The 24065-nt window shown below is 44.9% G+C and overlaps 2 protein-coding genes across 4 annotated transcripts in view; one reads left to right on the top strand and one right to left on the bottom strand.

The window, feature by feature from the left end:
• The window catches only part of NCOA2 (nuclear receptor coactivator 2), a 266794-nt gene extending 243043 nt beyond the window's left edge, over window positions 1-23751 (top strand). For all 3 annotated transcript variants that reach the window (XM_061172244.1, XM_061172245.1, XM_061172246.1), the window contains exons 16-23: window positions 7784-7949; window positions 11435-11713; window positions 12603-12680; window positions 14047-14281; window positions 16218-16395; window positions 16996-17194; window positions 18965-19054; window positions 22804-23751. In XM_061172244.1, coding sequence (XP_061028227.1) covers window positions 7784-7949; window positions 11435-11713; window positions 12603-12680; window positions 14047-14281; window positions 16218-16395; window positions 16996-17194; window positions 18965-19054; window positions 22804-22815 — 1237 coding nt within the window. In that variant the 3' untranslated portion in view covers window positions 22816-23751. The remainder of the gene's footprint in view (window positions 1-7783; window positions 7950-11434; window positions 11714-12602; window positions 12681-14046; window positions 14282-16217; window positions 16396-16995; window positions 17195-18964; window positions 19055-22803) is intronic.
• On the bottom strand, window positions 2237-6240 carry LOC133077422 (vacuolar protein sorting-associated protein 29-like). Its single transcript, XM_061172243.1, has 2 exons — window positions 6236-6240; window positions 2237-2798 (listed from the first exon to the last, which is right to left on the bottom strand). Exons 1-2 carry the CDS (start codon window positions 6238-6240, stop codon window positions 2237-2239), a joined length of 567 nt encoding a protein of 188 aa, XP_061028226.1.
• Window positions 23752-24065: the final 314 nt, after the last annotated feature.

Below are 24065 nucleotides of genomic sequence, written 5' to 3'. Positions count from 1 at the left end.
GAGGGTCTTAAATACCAAACTCTTCTTCAGCCTTTTTTCTTTCTTTCTTTCTTTTTTTAAAATATTTATTTATTTACTTGGCTGTGCAGGGTCTTAGTTGCAGCACGCAGGATCTTTGTTGCCGCGTGCAAGATCTTCACTGAGGCACGCAGGATCTTTTTAGCTGCAGTATGCAAACTCTTAGTTGCAGCATGGGGGATCTAGTTCCCTGACCAGGGATGGAACCCGGGCCCCCTGCATGGGGAGTGTGGAGTCTTAACCACTGGACCACCAGGGAAGTCCCTCAGCCTTTTTTCATTAAGCCGTTGAAGTTTTTTGAAAAAGGAAGTGGTATATGATCAAGTTTGACTGAATTTTTTTGATTCTGATTATCAGTCTAATCATTTTTGTTTCTTTGTAGGTAATCTTTTCTAATTGCTTTTGAAATATTTTTAGAATTGCTATACAGTAGTCTTAAAATAGTGTGTCTAGGTGTGGATTTACTTATTTATACTGCTTGGTATTTGGTGTATGTTGTGCTTATTTTATCTGTGGATTCATCAGCTCTGGAATTGTAGCCATTATCTCTTTATGTACTGCCCCTCCACCATTTTCTCTATTCTTTCTTTCTGGGATTCTGGCAAGACATACGTTAATCTTCTCTTTCTACATCAGATTTTTTAAAACTTCTACCCTCCTTATTTCTTAACCCATGTATTTTCCATCTCCCTGTCTCTCTGTACTACATTTGGGATAATTTATCCATATCTGCATTTCATTTCATTATCTCTTTAGCTATGTTTAAACCAATTATATTTTTCATTTCTAAAAGTTCTGTTTGCCTGGTTATTTTTCGTAGTCTCTTACTGTTTGCTTATTTTTGTGATTCCATCTTTATATCATTAAACGTCACATTCATCATTACTTTCTAAATTTCTTGATTCGATAATTCCAATTTCTGGATTTCTTGCAGTTCTAAATCCAGTGATTGACTCTTGCTCGTGGTGGCCTGTTTCCCTGAGTATTTTGGTAATCTTTCATTGGGAGTTCCTAGTTGATCTTTGTCAATGATCCAGCGGGGGGTTAAAGTTGAAGACACTTTTCTTGCAAGGGAATTTGCATTGTTCTCTGCTGGAGGTGAGGGTCCCCGCTCACCACTCTCCTCCGTGCAGTCCAGCACTCTCCGCTCAGCTCTTTCACTTGGCTGTGGCCCAGTGTGCCCCAGCTCTCAAGGATAAAACACACCTGTTGCTGGGGGCTTAGGTGTTGCTCAAGTTTTAGCTCAAAGATGGTTCTTGTTCCATTAGTCCCTGCAAAGACAGTATCACAGTCGTGTTATTTGCATAATCCCATGGTTTTTAAGCAAAGCACTGGAAGCAGACGTTGTGCAGGCGACTTTGAGGCCTGGGTGATGGTGCTGCTTGGCCAGTTGGGTGGGCGAAGAGCCCCGAGGCAGAGAGATAGTTAGGAGCCTAAGCAGGAGTCAGTGTGGGTGCTTAAATGATGCAGGCGATGTTTTCTGGGCAGTAACCATGTTAGAAAACAAACTGGAGGAATTCGGCCTTGAGGCTCACATGTAGAAGGTTTGGGTTGGAGGCTCCGTGAGGACCTTCCAGACTGATCGTTTTGTCCTTTGGGGATTATTCTAGTCTAAAATTATGAAATACTTTTATCAAATTCACAAATGATGAAAGCAGGGTTTCTGAAATTTTATAAGGGTAGAATATTTCCAGAGCTTCTTGTTTAAAAAAAAAAAAATACAGATTTCATAGTGACTCTTATTACCCTGGGATAAAATGCTTTTGCATAGCTCAGAACTGTGGTGTGGTGCCCATTTTCCTTTCTATATCTTTTTTTTTTTTTTTATAAATGAAAAGTAACTGTGTATTACTGGAGAAGAGAAGAATGTATACAAGAAAATCTAGATTCTTTCTCCTCATGCACTACTTTGGTAATAAAGTTCCAAATATCAACTATGAAGATATTTACAAGGATAAATCTTTCTTAACATGTGACCATTTACTGTGTGGTAGACATTTTTTCATAAAAATCATATACTTAAACTAAATATAATCTTATAGTTTACAAGAAGCTTAGAACATAGTATTAGCAGAAGACGAGATTATATTTTACTGCAAAATATTATAAAAGTGATACAATTTTGTGGCTCTTAAACATTTAATTACTTGAGTTGAACAGGGGAATGAAGAAAAAAACCAAAAAGCCCAACAGAAAAATCATCAGGACACGCCTCACTTTAAGATTTTTTGTATTCGATTTGTTCTACTTTCACATCGTCTCCAATTAGCTGATACACGTAAGCGACAACTGTAGAAGCCTGGATATCCATCAACACAAATGAAAGAATAATGTTCGTTTCCAAGGCATTATATGCTCCAGTGGCAGAACCTGGATTAATGTAGAATTTATTTTCATGCTCAAATGCTTCAAATTTATGTGTGTGTCCTGAAATAAGGATATCCATATCAAACTGCCTCTGCAACAGGGCTAAGCTGGCCATATCTCCCCATGGAATAACTTGATGTCCATGGATCAAACCAATTTTGAACTGCCCAACAGTTACAACTTTCTGTTCTGGATAATTCAGATTCTCATCGAAGTCTCCTCTCACAATATGAACATCACCAGCCAGAGTCTTGAGATAGTCGTAACTCTCTTTGGTACAAAGGTTTCCAGTGCAGAGAATGTGCTGAATCTTTCCTGGTACCAGCAGTTTTTTTAATTTAGCTGGCAAACTGTTGCACCGGCGTGGGATGTGCAGGTCTCCTAATACCAACGCCAACTGGAGATAGAACAGTCTTCATCTTTAGAGGGGTATCCCTTCAGAGATGGATTGAAGTACATAGTTAATGTGGGAAGCATCCTGTCACTGGGCTCCGCTCAGTCACCCCTTTGTATATCTTAAGAGAGTGATAAAGGATTCAGAGGCTTCAATGAAGTTTTAAAAAATCAAAATAGCAGAAGATGAATATGAGCCCAGCAATATTGGATGTGTGCGAAAAAGTTGGGAACTAGTTATTTCACTGAAAGAAAAGATGATTAGGGCAATTGCTTAATAACTGTTTTAGGGAGATAAGGAAGAGAGGGTGCTCGCCAGCTGTATTCCATTCACTTAGCGGGGGAAACTAGTGTCTTCCAACCCTGCTGTGCCTATGAACCATCTTTGGGATCTCATTGAAAGGCAGGTCTGGGTGGAGCCCAGGATTCTGCGTTCCTAACAAGCCCCAGGTAATGCCAGAACCGCTGCTCCTCCGACGCACTCTGCGTGGAAGAACAGACAAGAACTGCAGTCAGTCAGTGTGGCTCTTACTGGACTCACTGCCAAGGGCGGTGTGTGGCCTCCATCACTGAGTACTATTCTTGGGGACAGAGCGTCGCGTAAGTAACCGCCGTGATCATTCTTGGAGGTGGTACTTTCTCGGGGTCCTTCCAGCTCTTTGAGTCTGATTTCGTGGTGTCAGTGAGTATTGCGCGTTTTCTAAATATGTTTATTGGATATGTTAAAAAACACACCCATTTCCATGGAAACCTGCACATAGTAAAAAGGTAGTCGAATAATTAAATCCAGCACCTGAGAGTTGGTTTTGGATGAAATGTCTAAGATTAGTTTCTAGGGAAAACTGGGCCCAACGTTAGGATTTTCACTGTTGCCCAAGCAGAGGAAGGGTTCTGTTAAAGCAAAAATGAGGACCTCCCCGGCTGTCCAGCAGCTGGGGCTCCGCGCTTCCACTGCAGGGGCGCGGGCTCCATCCCTGGTCGGGGACTGGGATCCCGAAAGCCAGCGGGGGGCAGCCAAGAACCAAATAATAATAAAATGGAAGAATTCCAGAGTACACACTGAGGCCAGCTACAGAGTCAGCTGGTTCAGTTTGCTGGGGGCGTTTCTGTGACTCGCCCTGCCCTGTTCTCTTGTTGCTGTCAGTTTTCTTTGTAGAAGAGCGCTGTGGACAAAACAAAACATTTCCACCACTTTTAAAGTTATTTATTTCCGTTTTTCCAGCCACTTACCCCTCTTCTTTTATTTTAAATAATTCAGTTTGGAAGAAATTTATAACCAACTTTATGGTAGTCTTATATTGTCATAGAAATCCAGAAATGATGGATAACAAATGTTCTAACCACGTCTCTCTTTTGAAATAAAAGAAAAGCAGTGCCTTTTTTAAATCCCTTTATAAGTATCACCATTAATATTTTACATTTTTACTGCCTACCTGTTTAGGAATAGGTTTTTAAATGTTTTATGAACCCAGCACTAGTTTATATACACATTTCAGAAAGACAGTAGTTTAGCCCTTTAATCTCTAACATATTCACATACTCATTTATTTATAGCTGAATTTCCATTTTCTGTAGTTTCATTGTGGTTTTTTTTTCCTTTATTCATTTGGTATGTAAAAGAGATGTTTAAAATACAGCCCCAAATTTATGGATGATTTTTTGATGATTTCTATTGGATTTATAAAAGTGAACAGTAGCTGCCTTTCATGAAAGACTTCCTTTCACATTAAGTTCAAAATCTCTGAGTAATTTGGTTTTCTCTTGTTTGTAATGTGTCTAAGAGTAAAGGTTCTTTGGTTGACTATTTCTCATCATGTAGCAGCTGCTACTTTTTTGCAGAATTTTGAAAACACACAGGAAAAGTGATAGTATGGTATGGTTTCTCAAACAAGAGCTCAGAATTGATCTTATTCCCCTTCTTATCACCATCTTTAATGTCCTACTAGTCTATAAATAAATGAAAGTGTAGATTTCAAGAAATAAGGTTTTTATTGATGATGGATTAACTACCTTCTGCTAGTTCATTACTTACCATTTTGCCAACTTGGACCTCTGTGTGTTCTTCCCTTTATTCCTCTGAATTTTATCCTTGACTTAATATTATTATATTTGTCAGCCGCCGTCTAGATTGTAACTATATTTGTAATTGCCCAAAATGTAGGAAAATAATTTCTTCATTATGTTGGCAGCCATTTATAAAGTTGGGATTGGAAGTCTGGGTCAGTATTTTTTTCTATAAGCCAAGTGTATTATGATGTTTCTAAGGGAAGTGATGTAACTCGTGGTATGCCCAAATTTGTAATACTAAGCCACAACGCAGTGTATTTTTCTGAGTATAAAAATGTATTTTTCTGAGTATAAGGTATGGTAACCTGGCTAGATCAAGAACCTTTTATTTTCACCAACTTGCTGAACCTATGCAGTTCAAGTACTGGTCCAGCAAAGAGATTGAAGATGGCCTCACTGGGCACAGTCTAGGGTTGAGGTTTCTAAATAAATGCCAACATCAAGTCAGCATAGTGCAGTGAGTGGTACTAGAGTTGAGAGGAGAGTGGGAGCGATCCAGAGTGGCTGTGAAGGAGACATGCCGAGCCCGGATGGGAAGGTAGAATTGCAGTTGGAGTAGAGGGTGGGAAACGTGGAATGGGAAGTCCTGGCATTATGATGGGTGTGCGGCATCTTCCGGAAAAAGGCCAGTTGCCCAGGGTGGCTGGGACCCACAGGGAAGTCGTGGGCATTACGTTGGGAAAGGTTAGGCTTTACCAAAGTGTGTGTGTCCTTGAATTCCACCACCACCAGCACCCTGTCCCAGGGCCTTAGACATTGCAAGTCAGCTCAGTAATGGGAGAAGGAACCTGACAGCATCGTATCGGGAGAATCAGAGAGAGACTGTAAGCCGGAAAGTGTCTTGAAGGTCCCAGCTCGAGTTGAAGAGGGCCTTGACCAAAGTGGGAATCTGGGTCAAGCATTGGTTTAATGTTTTTAATTAAAAAAAGAAAAAGCATGTAACAAAAATGGGTTATTTGATTATGTGGGAAATCGTTTAGATGCAAATGAGCATCGGTAGTTCTTTTTCTTTAAGCCTTTGGATGTGTCTTGCCTGGGGTGGAGCTGTCTTCCAGAGTACCAGACGGAGTCTCCTCTTCCTCCTGACGCTGGGTTTCAGGCAGGTGCAAACTGGGCAGTCTGCCTTGCCGTGGAGCCCGTGCAGCCTTGCTCGGGTTAAAAGGGAGTCGATTTCACATTAGCCGGTCATCAGCAGAGAGATCTGGGATGGGGGTTGTGGTCATGTGGGAATAAAAGCTTCTGAAGAAACAGAAGTCGAAAATTGTGAAATAAAGCTAGAGGAAGAGAATATTAACTAGCATCTTTGGGGAATGAGGTCTCAGGCCTAAGAGAATTTGGTAAATAGCATCCACTCTTGGCTGACTTGAGCTCCTTTGTTCATGAAATTTACCGCATCTAAACGTGGGTCATTACTCTTTGGGGAATTCCCTCCTCTCTTTGCTTCCGTGACATGCAGATCTGTGGTTCTCCTCCTCCTTGTTGCCACTTTCCTATGTCTGCTCCTTCCTCCCACCCCCTGAGTGTACAGTGATCTGGTCACAGTTGTGTTTAAAAAGTTGACTCTGGGAGAGTGTGGAAGCACGAAGAGCAATGGGGGAACCATTCCAGTGCCTGACATCTTCCTGGGAACCGAGGCCATGGTGGGAGAAGAGGCAGGTGCAGAGAGAGCCCCGGCCAGGAGCACGGGCCTCTGCCAGCGCTGGCGAGCGCCCTAGTGACGGGAACGCTTGGGTGGAGTGGGGTGGGCAGCGTAGCGCACACGCTGGGCCCAAGATGGTGCCCCTCACAACGCCTCGCAGGCCGTGGGATGTGGGCTCAGAGCCGCGGACCGTGGGCGAGCAGTGTCGTCGAGGGCACACTTAAGTGGGCGATTTTCTTCACAAGTGACTAGGGCTAAATGGAGAGGATAGAGTGTTTCCAGTGCACCGGGTTAGAACTGTTTGAAACTGACTCTTGGCTTTAATCCTCAGCATTTCAGGATTCTAGGCCAAAGTGGCACAAAGCATATGAAACCGGCTAGATAGGTCATTCATCCCTAGGTGAATCTATCATCGCTTAAGAATGAGGGAACTTACCTGTAAACTTTATTTCCTCCAAAACATAGAGTAACTTTAAGAGTACAAATTAGAGTATCATTTCCCCTTTTGGTATTACAGTAACTCAGAAGCTCTTTTTTAAAACTCCCCACGTTTGTCAGTTAATTTAAATTATAGGAGTTTTATATACCATAGAATTTGGAGTGCAGTGTTACGGTTTTATCACCAATCACCTTATATAATAACAAACATAATTTGCATGTTCCTGGTCTACTTTTCTTGACTAACTCAGGAAGTCTAACAACCACGCTTCTTGAGGATTTTAATAAATGTTTACAAGCCCCACTTATGCATGACGGAGAAATGTCCTATTAGTCCAGCCACGTGCAGTCTAATGGCAGCTGAGTTCAAAAACATTAATGGAGCTTTTATGCTCATAGTGTCCCTCAGATGGGTCATCAGAACCTCATGAGAAATGAGACTGACCAATCAACTGGTCTTTTTTGCTAAAATTCAGGAAACTCCTTTGACTACTTCAGTACAAAGTAAATACACATACGTTTGAAGAGTCAGCGTGGATTTGTGGGAACGTAGTGGTCACCTAGGTCAGTGTTGAATCCCAGCTTTGCAGTGTCTGCCTGTGTGATCTCCACCACAGGGTCTGACAGCGTTGGCAGCTTTAGAGCAGGGGCAATAAAAACAAAGCTCACAAATCCGATGCCTATATGTGTGTCCGGCTTATCTCTGTTAGGCACTGAATAAAGTATATCTATTATTTAGGGTTGTTGTTTGTGTCTGGCTGGTATAGTATTTTACTACTTTTGTCTTTAAGGGAAAAAAAAAAATGTTCTCTAATCATCTAGCTTTTCCATGGGCCTGAGATGAAGTTTGTCTCTTTACAGGCAGCCGTTTGGCAACTCTCCAGATGACTTGCTGTGTCCACATCCTGCAGCGGAGTCTCCAAGTGATGAAGGCGCTCTCCTGGACCAGCTGTACTTGGCCTTGCGGAACTTCGATGGCCTGGAGGAGATCGACAGAGCTCTGGGGATACCCGAGCTGGTCAGCCAGGTGGGCACAGAGTGAAGCTGGTGGGGACCAAGCACTTGCGTGGGCACGGGGATATCTGTTCTCTTTTGTCGGCAGATAATCTGCAGTCTGCTTTTTAGAATGCTTTCTTACCTCTAAACAAGCAAGCTCTGTTTTCTGTCTCCCCCGCTCCTTGTTACTCTCACATCAAGAATGGAAAATACTGAGAATGAGTTTGACCTGTACTTTGGGTCGATTGAGCTGAAAGGCAGAAACTCAAGTCCAGCTCATCTACTGACAGGGAGGAACATGCAGGGGGCAGAGAAGCCAAGAACAGAACATTGCTGCCCCAGCAATCCAGAACCTTCCATCTAAAAACTAGTATCCTTAAAATGGTTCTAACAAACCTAGGGTCAGGACAGGAATAAAGACACAGATGTAGAGAATGGACTCGAGGACACGGGGAGGGGGAAGGGGAAGCTGGGACGAAGTGAGAGAGTGGCATGGACATATATACACTACCAAATGTAAAATAGATAGCTAGTGGGAAGCAGCTGCATAGCACAGGGAGATCAGCTCGGTGCTTTGTGACCACCTAGAGGGGTGGGATAGGGAGTGTGTGAGGGAGACGCAAGAGGGAGGGGATATGGGGATATACATATGCATATAGCTGATTCACTTTGTTATATAGCAGAAACTAATACACCATTGTAAAGCAATAATACTCCAATAAAGATGAAAAATAAAAAATAATTAAATAAAAACTAGTATCCTCAGTCACTCTTCATCTTAACATTTGTGGGCTCGTGATAGGAAGCTACTTGTGCTAAAAGAATATGTTGCAAGTAAGTTAGCAGAAGTCTTTTTTTTTTTTTTTTTTTTTTTGGGCTGTGTTGGGTCTTTGTTGCTGCGTACGGACTTTCTCTAGTTGTGGCGAGCAGGGGCTACTCTTCATTGTGGCGCACGGGCTTCTCATTGCGGTGGCTTCTCTTGTTGCGGAGCACGGGCTCTAGGCGCATGGGCTTCAGTAGTTGTGGCTCACGGGCTCAGTAGTTGTGGCTCACAGGCTCTAGGTGCGTGGGCTTCAGTAGTTGTGGCTCACGGGCTCAGTAGTTGTGGCTCGTGGGCTCTAGAGCGCAGGCTCAGTAGCTGTGGCACACGGGCTTAGTTGCTCCGCGGCATATGGGATCTTCCCGGACCAGGGCTTGAACCCGTGTCCCCTGCATTGGCAGGCGGACTCTTAACCACTGCGCCACCAGGGAAGTCCCAGCTGAAGTCATTGTAAAGGTAGCTGCAGTTCATTCATCATTTTGCCCTCTGTGTGGATTTAGCCACAGTCATATGGGGGCTATTTAATATCGATGGGAATGTAAAGACGTTAGCCAACCTTAGTGGGCTTCCCCCTCCTGGTGATTAGTTGGTGACATAAAGTCATTAACTACATCAAGAGTACTTTATAGCAACAATATAATAAATAACCTAACATAGTCTCATGAAATAACTTAGGACTTTTCTGAATCTGGCTACGCAGGCCAGTTTGTGTGAAGCAGGCATCCTGGTTTCCTATAGAAAGAGTCACCTGGAAAAAACGATCAGTCTCACTGCTGTCTTCCTCTTTTCTCAGCATGAATCGTCTTTATTTCTTATTGCTAAGAAATACCTTCCAGGGTTCGCTCTGCTTCATGGACGTAGGACGTATCGTGAGGGTCTGTGGGAAGGGAGATGCAGAGCCATTGGAGACCTCTCTGAAGCATTCAAAACAGCCCTGTCATAATCCCCACGTTCAGCAGACATTAAGTGGGAGTTAAGACTTGATAGTTCATACTGAGAACAGAGCAGAATAGAAAGAAATGACTTGAGGTTACATGATATAACCTGAAATAAGAGAGGAAAATGGAGTTGAAGTATTTCCTGTGTGGCTGGTTTGCTTTGCCTTTAGTGCTGGTGAGAATTTAGCATTCACTATTGTTATCCCTGAGTTTTGTCTAAGTGACATTTAAAGATGTGATTCTTGGGGTTGCTGAGTGACTCGGAGCATTGTTTTTATCAAAAGTGGTATCATTTCATCATTTAATATCTTCAGTCTCTTTTTTTTTTTCATTTATTTGTGTTGTTTCTGTTTTGTCGCATCAAATCCCTCATCCTTATATCATATTAAACTGAATTATAGAAATAATGATTATTAGGTGGAGTCGGGAACTGTAGAATACACGTGGACTTTATTTGTACTCATCAGAGTTGTGTGTTTTCTTTAAAAATGGATATTAAACTTCCTCTCTGTTAAAGATGGGCAAATATTTAAAGATCTGAGATAGTTTTGTGCATGTAGTTAGAGCAGTAATTCAACAGTGAATGGTTTCCCCCAAGCGGGCTCCATCCACATTTTTAAAACTACTACGGACAGGGGAATGGACCCCGTTCTCACGGGTCCACGTGACCTAAGCCCAGGATTCTGGGTGGCCCCAAGCCCTGCTCTCACATGGGTAGACTGTCTTGAGGAAAGCTTAGGCTGTTACTAGGCTAAAGCAAACCTGAGAGATGATTTTGCTGTTGCGTCCTTCCCTCCTGTCTGTTGGGAGGTTTGTAGCAGAAGGAAGAGGAGAATGAACCAGGTGCACCTTCCTGCTCTACACAGAGTCATGTAGGGCCACCTACCTCGAAGGTGTGCCCCTTGGAGAAGTTTTGGATTTTCTGCACCCGCCTCCTTCTGACCCAGATAGGGTAGCCCTAAGAAGTCAAGGATAACGAACATGTTAAATACGTCTAGTAGGAAATAAGATGGTGGCAGAATGTGGGGTGTGTAGGGAATTCTGACGACCACAGAAAACAGTCAGATACAGGTGGTGTTTCACACTGGTGAGCAGCTCAGGTCCTACATCACAGACTCTACTGGAACCCACTCCTCACTAGCCAGACAGGCTCGTTGCAATTTGCTGCACATCTACAAGTCTCAGTTTTGTTATCTGCAAAATGGGAATAGTGGTGGGCACCCCAACACTGCTGATCCCAGCCAGGTACCAAGGCAGCTGTCTAGTTAAAGTGATTAATACAGGTGTGACTAATCAAATCAGAACACTTAACACGTGGGAATTCCCTGGCGGTCCAGTGGTTAGGACTCTGCACTTTCCTGCCGGGGCCCGGGTTTAACCCCTGCTTGGGGAACTAAGATCCCACAAGCCGGCAAAGAAAAACAAGCCCCTTGAGGCGTCTAGGGGACATTCGCATTCTTCCAGCTGGCGGCATGAGTAGGAGGCATTCCGTAGTCACAGCCCATCTCTCCCTTCCCTCGGAAGAAGTGCTGCTGGGAGTCAAGCCTGACCCCTGCTTCTTACCTCAAGTAACTGGATCTCTGGAACAGAGGCATTTTCTAGGAAGACAAGTGGATTCAAGGTAGAAGTCCCTTTGTGTAGTAAGTACAATAGCAGAAGCCTCAAATACAGGGCAGTGAGAGAAAACAGCCTTCTGTTCACCCTGCAGTTCTCAGTGGTTTTATTTGTTTGTTTGTTATCTGGGGGCTTTCTCTTCAGAGCCAAGCGGTGGACCCAGAGCAGTTCCCCAGTCAGGACTCCAACATCATGCTGGAGCAGAAGACCCCCGTGTTCCCGCAGCAGTACGCATCTCAGGCACAGATGGCCCAGGGCAGCTACACTCCCATGCAGGATCCAAACTTCCACACCATGGGGCAGCGGCCGAGTTATGCCACGCTCCGCATGCAGCCCAGACCCGGCCTCAGGCCCACGGGCCTGGTGCAGAGCCAGCCCAACCAGCTGAGGCTTCAACTGCAGCATCGCCTCCAAGCACAGCAGGTGCGTTCCTGGCTGCACCTGGAAAATCGGGGGGCAGCGCGGGGGCGGGGGGGGTACACGGGGAAGGTGGACGTGAGCCCGGGGGTCCTTTTAGAGGCCTTAAAGCGCCTTCTGTCCTTTCCAAGAGGGTGAAAACGTTGCCACATTACCTTACAACTTCCGTGCTCCTTTCTGCTTCACCTCCTTCCCTTCTTTCTCTCTCCTCCACTAACTCCACTCCAGCCTAGAGCAGCTCTTTGGTTTCCTAGCTCTATTATTTACTGAGGGGCTAACCTTGAGCTCTGTGAGCCTCAGTGTTTACATCTGTACAATGGGGTTGCTGTACAGTCTCGGGCAGTATGTGTGTGTCTGTGGGGTCCAGCACAGTTTCTGGCCCAAAGGGAGCTCCCAGGACAACCGTAGCTCCTGCCATTCGTCCTATCTTGTGGCCAGAATCATCACTCTTAGTGGAGTGGTGGCAGAGGGTGCTGCCTTCTGGAATACCTACTTAGCTCAAGAAAGTGTGTTCTCACTGAAACAAGCCTGGACAGATTTGTCTCATGTAGTAAATAATCGTGTTGTGGGCTCTTAAATCGCCTCTCCTTTTTTTCCCTCTGCTTTTTTCCTAATCTTCCTCTTGGCTTCCTTTTCTGATCATTCTACTCCCTTGCCCCCTTGCAAACAGCGTGTTTTCCAAACTGTCCAGAATAACTTCTCAGCTATAAGCAATGGGAAAACTCAATGATAACTAGCTTTACAAGGGAATCCAGGTACAAACCATGTGGTTTCAATGTCCAGCAGCAAGCAGATGTCGGGTTGGCGGGGAGAGGGGCAATTTCTTGAGGAAGGTGATTTGAAATAGAATATATTCTGATTGAAAATATATTGATTGCCGTGTGTATGCATTTAGAATCGCCAGCCACTCATGAATCAAATCAGCAATGTTTCAAACGTGAACCTGACTCTGAGGCCTGGAGTACCCACACAGGTAAGGGGCGGACAAGCCGTCAGCTTTTACTGGATCCGCTTAACTTCTCTTGTCATCTCTTCCCCCTTGATATCCCACGTAAAGTAACTCAGAAGGCCATACATAGATCCAGATCCACACGATGGATGTCGTGTCATTCGCTTATCTTGTCTGGTCTGTCGCTTTTGTGGTTCCCTCCTCATCACTGCCATGTTTATTGCCAGGTACAGTCAATTATCGTTATTCACACTGGTTGTGTTCTGTAAAGTTACTGCAAACACTGAATTAGCGAATATTGAACCGTTGCTCCTAGGAGAAATAAAGGGTTCGTTTCCTTTGAGCCTCTTGGTCACATTTTCATGAATCAATGTGTGTTTCTGTTTGAAGACACCTTGTTTAATATATATTGTTGATTCATTAACGTTGAACTCACAGCCAGCAGCACTGTACCTCATGCCTGCGTGAAGCTCATCTAACTCCCAGATTTTCCCCATAAGGCACATCGCAGCCCCCTGTGCTTACTTAGGACACTAGGCAGCACTTCAGCACTTCTCAGGAGCCATTTTAAACAGCAGAGTCACCAACAAAAAGCACGACAATGTGAAAAACGTGGAACTAAATAGTCCACACAAAGGACACTTGTGCGCAGTACGAGGGCTGAAACAAGCAGCAGTGCCGCCTGGTCTCAGCCTCAGGTGGGAATGGGCACGTTGGGCTTCTCACATTTTTTGCTGCTCTGCACGTGTCCATAAATCACGACAGTGCCGTGAGTATTGGTTCTGGGGTGACCAGTAAATGTTAGGTAGGCAAGCTCACCAGTGCAGAATCCACGAGTAATGAGGTTGATTGTATACTGCCAGGACCCGTAACCAGCCTGGTGCCACTTACTGACAGCAAGCACGGGTGCCCCTCCCGTCCTGTCCTGGCCTCCCTACGCACCTGCCTCCGTTCAGCCTTTTCGGAAGTGCTTCAAAGCCACCTTTTGGCACAGTGACTTGGTTTCCCTTTAGACTTGAATGTCCCTTAATGAGACTCTAAACTGCCGTCCTCAGGGTTTCTGCACAGAGTCCTCTTACAGACAGGACTGGGGTTCCTGTGGGCTCCCTTCGTTACCTGTGTCCTCTCACAGTGAGTCTCAAGTTACTTGATACTGACATCAAACTTAACGCATGTCAGTCATTGCAAGGTTTCAGAATCATCATCTCTACAGAATTCAGAAGCTCACATTCTCAACCACCAGTTGGTCAGCTCTAAACTGTTCTCTTCTGTTTGCCAAATAATTTCTCACGAGACAGTACCCTTTGTTATCCTATTTCTAACATACGGGTTGTTTTTCGATCTGTCTCCACCCCCAACGTCTTCCTCCGTGTTTTGCCCCCCGTTCCAGGCACCTATTAACGCACAGATGCTGGCCCAGAGACAGAGGGAAATCCTGAACCAGCATCTTCGACAGAGACAAATGCATCAGCAACAGCAAGTTCAGCAGCGAACGCTGATGATGAGAGGACAGGGGCTGAACATGACGCCCAGCGTGGTGGCTCCTAGTGGTGTGCCGGCAACTATGAGCAGCCCCCGGGTCCCCCAGGCAAACGCGCAGCAGTTTCCCTTCCCTCCGAACTACGGTACGGGACTTACACCGCCACCACCTCTCACCAGTCCTTTCTCCCCAGTGTCCCCCAGTCCTGGGTCACAGCTCCTCTCTCGCAGCTCTTTGCATGGCTCCCAGATGAACCTGGCTAACCGGGGGATGCTAGGAAACCTGGGAGGACCACTGGGGCCCGTCAGGAGTCCCCAGGTCCAGCACGGTACCTTCCAGTCTCTCAGCTCAGGTACCACCTTTGCTCTGAGTGCAGGTCTTTCTTTAAGAATGACCGGCGTAGGTGTGCGTGGGTAGAGTGCCTCTGCCAGTCATGCGTGTGAGTGCGTGTGAATGTCTGCACTTACGTGTCTGTAAACACAGGTGCATGTGCATATGCTTATACTTGAAAACCTCTGAGTCTAAAAACGATAGATACAAAATGTTGAAAGACGTATATCATTGTAAGTGTTTTACAGACTTTCTACAGCTTTTGAAAAATAAAGGCTCTCAATATTATACCAGATCTTTAACGAATTGATCATTCTTGAGAAGCGCTGCACAGAAACCACAGCGGACGACCTCTTAATTTTCTTCGTATTGATTTGTTGTTTAACGTCAGTCTTAAGAGACAAGCGTGCAATGTCGTAAACATTAGTATTTGTGTGCATGTCATATTCGATTAATAGTTGAATTATTGATCAAAGTAAGGGCTTACATCAAGGTTAATATTCAAAATGACTTTCCCCATCTTCCGCCAGAGTTTCTCCAGAAACGATTACCAAGCCTTTGTGGTGCTTAGCCTCACGTCTCCTATTTCTTTAAAGAAACAGAAAGATAATGTGCAGCTTTTTCCTGTGTGATCTTAAGCTTTTCTTCTATGGCTCATTAAAGCATTAATTAAATATGCATGTTTAACACATCTTCTAGGCAAAAATGGGCTTACCTCAGTGTCATCCCTGAAATTTTCTAAGAAGCCGCCTCCTTTGTTTCCCAGCTCTTCCTCTCTTTCCTTTTTGATGATTTAGGAAAGACTGCTAAAAGTTCTTTCTCTCCTTTTGCCTCTGCACTGAACAAGAAGCTTACATGGGATTTGTTTTTCTTATTCTTGCTAATCTTGTGTAGCGCAAAAGTATGGTAGAGCCCTTTGTAAATACACAACAAGCTAATCATGAATGCAGTTACTTTCTAAAATTTTTTTATTTTTTGGCCATGTCGCACAGCTTGTGAGATCCCAGTTCCCCAACCAGGGATCGAACCCAGGCCCTCGGCAGTGAAAGTGCGGAGTCCTAACCACTGGACCGCCACGGAATTCCCACAGTCACTTATTTTTAAAAACGCATCTATCTCATCATAGAATAACTTGGGTTAATTTAATAAAAAATTATTCAAGTGTGTTGGCTTTTTATATATAGCTAAACCTTAATCCAAGTTAATCCAGTTGTAGTGATATATAAACAGTGAAAGACTGTTTCCGGTCAAAGAGAAATATACACATTTGACTCATTCTTGATTTGCAAGGGATATGGGGAAAGGATAGTATCTCTCTCTACCTCTAGTCGTGATGGTTAATACCGTTCCTAGGCACCCCTCTAACTACTATAGAGAACCAAGGTATGGAGAGTTCTTCTTCATGCATTTTATTCCATCTTGGAATCTTTGTTAAATAAATGTATATAATTTAAAAAAGATTCCAAGATGGAATCAAATGCATGAAGAAGAACTCTCCATACCTTGGTTCTCTATAGTAGTTAGAGGGGTGCCTAGGAACGGTATTAACCATCACGACTAGAGGTAGAGAGAGATACTATCCTTTCCCCATATCCCTTGCAAATCAAGAATGAGTCAAATGTGTATATTTCTCTTTGATCAGGTATTTGATAGTAATTTCCTTTGTGTATTTGATTTGAATGTTCTCTTCTGTCCCCCGTCTCAACGATAAAACTAACAATCTCCTTTGGATTTCTGTTTTGTTTTTTAAGGAATAAGTCAGCAGCCTGATCCAGGCTTTGCTGGGGCCACCGCGCCCCAAAGCCCTCTGATGTCGCCCCGGCTGGCGCACACGCAGAGCCCCATGCTGCAGCAGTCCCAGGCGAACCCAGCCTACCAGGCCTCCTCGGACATGAACGGGTGGGCGCAGGGGAGCATGGGCGCAAACAGGTATGCCGCGTGTCTGTGTCTTTTTGATAGAAATGATCACCAGGGAATCTTTCCATAGCCCACCTGTCTCTCTTCTGGATTTTTCTTCTTTGCTCAAGCAAGCAATACCAAGTAAACTGCTAAGTAAGCCAGTCTACTTTTCCTAGGGCAGAAGTTACCAGAATTTACCAAACCTTAGCTTAATGTTTTTTCCTTGGGAGTAAAAGGAACTCCCCTAAGAAGGTAGCACCGCCACCAATGGATGATAGAAACCGCTGTGGGAGGCAGTGGCCTAGAAGCCACCCTCTATCAGTACAGGTAATAAAAGCAAACAGAAGCCTTGTCTGGTACAGACATGACAGTGGGACGTGTCCTTCCAGACCTTCACGGTAATGTGGGGAAAAGGACAGAGCGCGGGCCGTGGCCCCTGCAGCTTCGCCCCTGCAGAAGAAGGGCTTCTTCCCCCGCTGTTTCTGACCTCACCACCTCCTGGTGTCCCACCCGGATTCTCTCAGCCTAGATTTATTCATTCTGAAGGAAACGCCTGAGAAACCAGTGCTCAAAACTGCCTGCCTGTTTGCCCGAGGGCTCTAACATTTTCATCTTTCACTGTGTTTCTAGCATGTTTTCGCAGCAGTCCCCTCCACACTTCGGACAGCAAGCAAACACCAGCATGTACAATAACAATATGAACATCAATGTATCCATGGCGACCAACACAGGTGGCATGAGCAACATGAACCAGATGACCGGACAGATCAGCATGACCTCAGTGACCTCCGTGCCTACGTCAGGGCTGTCCTCCATGGGTCCCGAGCAGGTGAGCACCCCAGGGAGAAGCCCCCCGCAGGCTTCTGATTGTAACTTCTTGTCTATTTTTGCATTAAGTGTGTCTTTCCATGTGCTTAACATCTGCTATCAACTCCCATATTTATTTTGAAGAGTATTTTTTTCACCTCACCATCACTTGTGTTGGTGTGATTAACAGAAATACTTGATAATGACGAAATAAACATGAAAGGATCCCTGACTGCTCAAAGATCTTTTAAAATATTTCTTAACTTTCTTGTCTTCTGAATTCTTCTCTCATTTGAGGGATTTAGCGATATCTAAAATGAATCTCGAAAAATGGAGTGGTGAAAGGTGTTTTTTTAAATAGTTTTATTTTTGGATTTTTAAGAACTGATTTTTTTCTAAACATAAAACCAGATGAAAAGCAAAGGCCAAACTACCTGCCATCCAGTTAGCTTTAAATCATAGTTCACGTGTGCAGGGAGACTGACACAGAGTATCCAAAAACTACTCTTCGTCATCTCTGGGATGTGGATACCATGATTTTTTTTTTTTTTTTTGCTGTGTATATTTTTTTTAATAATTCTGTTTTGTGTTGAATAATACTGAAATGATTCTGCCATCCCTAAGTACATGCCAGCTTCACTTGGTGGCAAAGAGACTCAAAGCACTTGATACGTAGGTAGCCAGCCTGGGATTCAGAAATCTATGATGGGTAAAGATATTGGTTAATAATTTTTAAACTGTATTAAAGACCTTATTTTTAAAGGGCACAAAATGCTGGGCATTCTACCACCTCACTAGTTCAGGCAAAGTGTTAATGGGGCAAGGACCCTGAATCTTATTTCAAATTTGGAGAAATTGAGGCATGGAAGGTTTAAACAAATTGACCAAGTGTCATTGACAGCACCATAAATTTCCATTAGATCATGATTGTGAGAATGGTGAAAGATTGAAAGTTTAATTAGGTCTACTGAATCCTGATGTTGGTAAAGGACAATTTGTGTGAAAATTTACTAAATTTTACAATGCCTCAGTGTTTTATTCTGTAAAAAGATGATTAATAAAAATGCAAAGTGATGCATGAGAAAATATAAGCACTTTGCAATTTAAGAAGGCTTTTAGGCGTGCGTGAAATAATAATTTGCACTTCTCTGGTTGAATTGATTGTACTTCTCTGGTGGCTAAATGCTTATTTGTATAAATTAAACATAAATTAAAGAAAAATAGACTTTCATCTTTTCAATGGAGAAAATATAGTGTGGGTGCTGAATTTTCTACCAGAGTGGACCACCAGCAGTTCCTGCCTTGCTTTCTAGGGAAAGTGTAATTTGTAAAAGAAATGTACAGATGCCAAGGAATAGTTCACTTAGAAAAGATTCACAAGATCCTGCCCCGTTTGGGGTATTCACACCTGCTCTTGCTAATCAATAACTTGCCTAAAGTAACAGACATCAGGAATCACTGATCTAATTTGCACTCAAAAAAGTGAACACGTTAAGGCATAAGAATGTTTCTAATATTACCATCTCTGTTGAATTTCTCTACAGAATACAAAAAAAAAATTTAATTGTGAAGGCAGCGAGTGTATTATAAGGATTTATTTTCATGTTCCTTCACACTCCCCCCAGAACGTATGCATGGAAGAATAGATAAGAGAAGTGGCCGTTTTTATGTAGTCCTTTCTCCCCATAATTCTACTCCTAGAAACAAAGAAGCAGGTTAGTGGGTGGTTATTTCCCATACGCTTCTGGATGTCTCACTGAATAAAGCCCCTGTGCTGTCCTGCCGCCCTCAGGTTAATGATCCTGCTCTCAGAGGAGGCAGCCTTTTCCCAAGCCAGCTGCCTGGAATGGATATGATTAAGCAGGAGGGAGACGCACCACGGGTAAGAGACAGCAGAGAAGCAAGCCGTGAATGTGGTAGTAAAGTGAATGTGACGTTCTGTAGACTAAAATGGGCATAGATATGGTGTCCGCCAGCAGATTGAAGAGAGTTGTGTAATACTTGTGATTTTCTTTTTTTTAAATGTCTTCTAATTTTAGCAGACATACAGTGGTTTTTGTGTGAATAATTTTTTCTCTAAGCTTATTTCAACTGAGCTGACGGTGGTGTGTGAATTAAGAACACTAATTCTGCCCCGGAGTGAAATTATTATAGCCAAGCAGAAAATCAAGTAGCAAGGAGTTAGTCGTGTGAGGGCAAACTGATTCAGTTTTGCTTTTTCTGAATCATAATGTCTGCCTTTTCAGAAGGATGAAGAGGAGCTAACTTATAATTGCTCTCTCTCCCTTAATTAAGTCTAAGTTTACTCTAAGTGTTTTTCTATATTTCATTTTAGTTAGGCCACCATCTTATATATATTATTTGCTTATTACCTTAAACACTTGTTTGAAGAAGAGTGATATTACCGTGTTCAGCCAGATCTTGAAACAGTAGAACCATCAGTGCTTAGAAGCCACCTGAGTTGGGAGCCTGGCGGCAGGTGTGCCAGAGGGACCAGGAGGGCTCTGAGCGACCTGGCACAGGTGAACGGGGCCCTCTGAAGGTGGGGCAGATACAGTCCTGAGCAGCAGGTAATTCTCTTCTAAAGCGGAAGTCCTCTCTCAGTGGAGAAAAAGGTAGGGATGATGTGGAATTTCCTACACAACAGTGGATCTTGGATCATTTTGTTAGTATTATTAGCATTCAAGTTCAAAAAGTAATAGCATAAATTTGATCCAGATTTTAACGACACAGTGTGTGGCTTGTCTCGTTTGAAGAACCACGGTCACGGTCACGGTGTGGCGCCGAGGCTTTGCGGGGCGGGGTGGGGCGGAGGGAGTCCCTTGGATGTTTTGTGTACGAACCCAGATGCGCCCGTCATCTGAACGGTTAACGAATGGATTTAGTCGGTCTAACAGAAAATGGAGTGTACTGCATACTGACCAAGGGTCTAGTGTGCCATCGATGGAGGCTGGAAGGCCGCGGGGCACCGGCGTCTGCCCTGCCGCCGGGCCTGCCCTGCCCTCCGCTGCGGCCCTGCACACAGGGGCGGCCTGTGCGCAGAAGCAGGGCCGTGAAACCCGGGCGGCACCTCCCAGAGGAACGATGGCATCAGCGCCAACTAGGCTCCCACAGAGGACGGCCCGTTCTAACCCAGAAGTGCCGGGAGCTTAGCCTCCGAGCGCGTGGTGTCTCTCTGGGCGGAAGAAACGCGTGTAGGCGGCCAGGCTCGCATTTCGCTCCGCGGATCCCCGCGAGGAGACCGGGCCTCCCTCCCCCCACTGCCGGGTATCCGTGTGTGGCCGGGGGCGCGGGTTGAGGCCCCGGGAAGCACTGCCCGGGCAGAGCCGGCAGCCCAGCCTTGCGCTCCTGTCTTCCGAGAGCCCCGGAAAGTGAGCAGCCTTAGTATTAGGTGCTTTCTTCTGCCACCACGTTACCTCCACGAGGGAAAGACTCGCCTTCTGTAAAGCGGAGCACTCGGGTGGCCCACGGTCTGGTGCAGAAGCCACCCACCTGTACTGAGCGTTCAGCGCAGGCCTGACTCTCTGCTTAGAGCTTTATTTGGAGCAGCTCACTGAAACCGCAGCCCAGCGCGTGGCAGATCCACTGTTCTGAGAGTTTGCTGACTCGCCCGAGGTCCCGCAACACAGGAGGTGAACCCCGGCGGGCCGACCCCTGGCTGCTGTCGGCCCTGCGCCATATACCACCCACCTCTCCCAAGGCAGCCCAGGGCTCTTGTGAGACTTCTTCAAGGGTCTGTGCAGGTAGCACTGGAAATGCAGGCCAAAAAGGAACATATTACTTCATTTGTTGGGGCCATCCTTTTCTCTCTCTATACGTCCTAAAGGGAAGGAAACGATACTTAAACATACTCTGGGACAGACAGTAAAGACTCAGCTGCATACTTAGTAACTGAGTCCTCCCTCGGGCACGGGGGGCCTCATCCCAGCACGGAGGAAGCCCCCTGAGGGGAGGGAACGCACCTTTTGGCCTCTGATGCACCACGGACCGTGCGGGCCCATGGTAGATATTTAGGCCTCCCCCGCATGTTTAGACAGGGAGACTGAATCTCTGAAGACTGGGCAGTTTACCCCAGGTCACACAGCTAGCAGTGGTGGAATATATCGGAGGCCAAGAGGGGGACCACCCCGAGCAGCACAGAGGGGCCCAGACCTCCCAGGCTGTCTCGACTGGCGCAGCACAGGGCAGAGGAGAGATGCAGGCAGGCGGCCGGCGGTACCAGATGTTCACACACGTCAGGGTACCTGGGCGGGTGCCTGAGAAACCTGAATCGGAACGATGAGCATTAGGGTCACAAAAGGCAACTTTCAGTAAACATAGGGTGTTCTCTCCATCCACATGCCTTTCGGATCCGTGGTGAGAAGTCTCTCTGTTACCGTCTAGCCCGGGCCATTTATACCCCTCTCACTTCCTGCTTTTTTCCGGTCCCCCTCTTGAATCTGGCTTCTCCATCTATACTTTGTTCATGCTGAATGTTAAAGCCAGATAACAGTCTGTCACAGACACTCTGGTGGTCTCCTTTAGACTCTAAAGTTTAGAGAATAATATGCGCAGTGTATCCCTCCTAATTCACGAACAACAGCTGGAAATCACTCTGCATTTGTCACCGTGCTGCCGGTGTGCACACGGAGAGGCTTCCATCATATTCGTCCTGCCTCTGTAACATACCCTGCTGCTGCTGCTGTGAAGCAAAGAGCTCTTTTCAGAACTTTTATTGGTGATCAGGTTCTATTTGAACTAGAAACCGCTGTGATCCATTATACATTGAATCGGTGTTCCATTTATCCTGGAATGGAGATTAAAATTGTATCTTGCTTTAAGCAGAGCTAGAATATACAACCATGGATTTACCAAAACCTCGAGGAGGGCAGTTATTTTATCTAACCAAAAGATTCTTCCTTTTATAAGGACTTATCATACTGTTACTACACATGTATTTCAGTATATTAAAATTGAGTTTACTGCTCAGCCACGTGACACTTGTATAAACAAAGTACAGTTGTAATTACTTCTATTTCCTAGTGTTTTGGAAATTGAACACTAACTCAAATCAGCTTCGAGTTGATGATAATGACGATGAGAGTGATGATGACAAAAACCCCAGTTTATTTAGCCTGCAGAAGCCGGGGAGAAGCCTGTGGTTCTCCATGGGAGTGTGGCAGTAAGGGAGAGTCAAGAGGGGACGGTTTATAGGACGTGGGTTTGTATTGGATGATTTGAGGAGAGATGAAGAAAAATAGTGACCCCTTCTGGATCGGACGCTGTCGAAGAGCAGGCAGTTCAGCAGCTGGGTATCTCACAGGTACCTCAGTGATCTCTGTTGCGGAGGCGGGTGTCACTGGTAAGAGAGCAGCAATCACTCAGAAGGAGGGAGGGGAAATCCGTTGCAGTCTGCGCCCTTCGGAGTAGCGTGCAGGATCTGCCGGCTGTGGGAACCACTCTCTGTGTTCAGTTAGGATCAACGCCATCTGCTCATGTGCATCAAAATCAAGCGTAACTCATCCGGATGCAGCCTTTGTGATCGGCATTATTTAAACCGGCCAGGCGGTCTGATGTTTTTGTGATGGGCCTCATGATGATCTTACCAAAAATTCCACGCTATGACACCACTCTCTCTTTGTTTTCCTACAGAAATACTGCTGACACTGAAGGTAGCTGGTTGCTTCTTTCTTCAGCTGACTGGGCTCACTTGCTCAAGATGCTTACCAGCCTGGAGAGCTGCGTCTATTTGTTTCGACCCAACCGACCTGCCATCCAGTCCCGCCAGAGCAAGATGGGCAGACGGGCCTGGGCCCCGCTCCCCCGGTGGAGTCCCCTCGGCTGCTGCAGGAGGAGCTGCCTCTTGTGTTGACAGACGGTCTGCAGCTCGCGTCCGGACAACTGTCAGTCTGTTCACTGCATTCACCTTAGTGCAACTTAGATCTCTCCTGCAAAGTAAATGTTGACAGGCAGACTTCATAACCGTGTCAGATTGAATGTATCTAAATGTATGTATTTAAGGAAAACACCCATATGCTCTTGTTCTGTTCCTGTCTGGTTCCAGACACTGGTTTCTTGCTTTGTTTTCCCTGGCTAACCAGTCCAGTCCAGTCCAAAAGAGTAAGATTTCTTCTGGGGGAAAGAAAAGAATTTTTTTTTAAAAAAATCAAACTACAGATGTTTTAAGCTAAGCCTACATTTGGGATAAAAGCAGGGGAGACACCATGGACCGCGCCCTATGTACAGAGACACCCAAGAAGTGAAGACCAAGAAATCGTAGTTGTATCTTTGTAGAAAGCTCTCAAGACCATGTTGGAAAGCGTTTCCAGTTACTGAACAGATGAAAAGGAGCCTGTGGGAGGGCTGTTAACAGTAACAAGTACTTTTTCCTCTGTTTTTTTTTTTTTTCTGATTCAAACCAAACTAGTTCACCCAAATCATGACTCAAGAAGAAATAATAGTTTTCATTTCCAAATTCGCTTAGATCGATCCGACAGCCTGAATCAGCACCTCCTCTTGCATCTGACCCTGCCTCTTCCCCTCCCCTCTGCCTTCCCCAGCTCTCCCCACTCTCATGCTTTTTTTTTTTTTTTTTTTTTTTTAAATAAAAGCAACAGAAACCAGGTAAGCCCTTTAGTATTTCCTTACGTGTTTTGCCAGCCACTTAACAGTTGCTAACTCTTACATTTCAGAAACATGCATTTACTGGCAAGGAGAGGAGCAAAGTTAGGAGTTGATACCCATCAGACTTTGGACACCTGCTTTGAAAGCATATTCATTCTCTTCCCCAGCAACACTGGTCCACCAAACAGGAGAAAATAATAGTGTGCTTAAAATTGACAGCAGACATCACGACAGATTTCACCTCCACCATGTGTTTTTTATTTTGTTTTTTAGCAGTGCTGACTAAGCCG

This window comes from Eubalaena glacialis, chromosome 17 (assembly GCF_028564815.1).
Source record: "Eubalaena glacialis isolate mEubGla1 chromosome 17, mEubGla1.1.hap2.+ XY, whole genome shotgun sequence".
In the NCBI taxonomy this organism is placed as follows: Eukaryota; Metazoa; Chordata; class Mammalia; order Artiodactyla; family Balaenidae; genus Eubalaena; species Eubalaena glacialis.
Note: the sequence above shows the minus strand (reverse complement) of the source record. Positions and strands in the feature narration are given on the sequence as shown.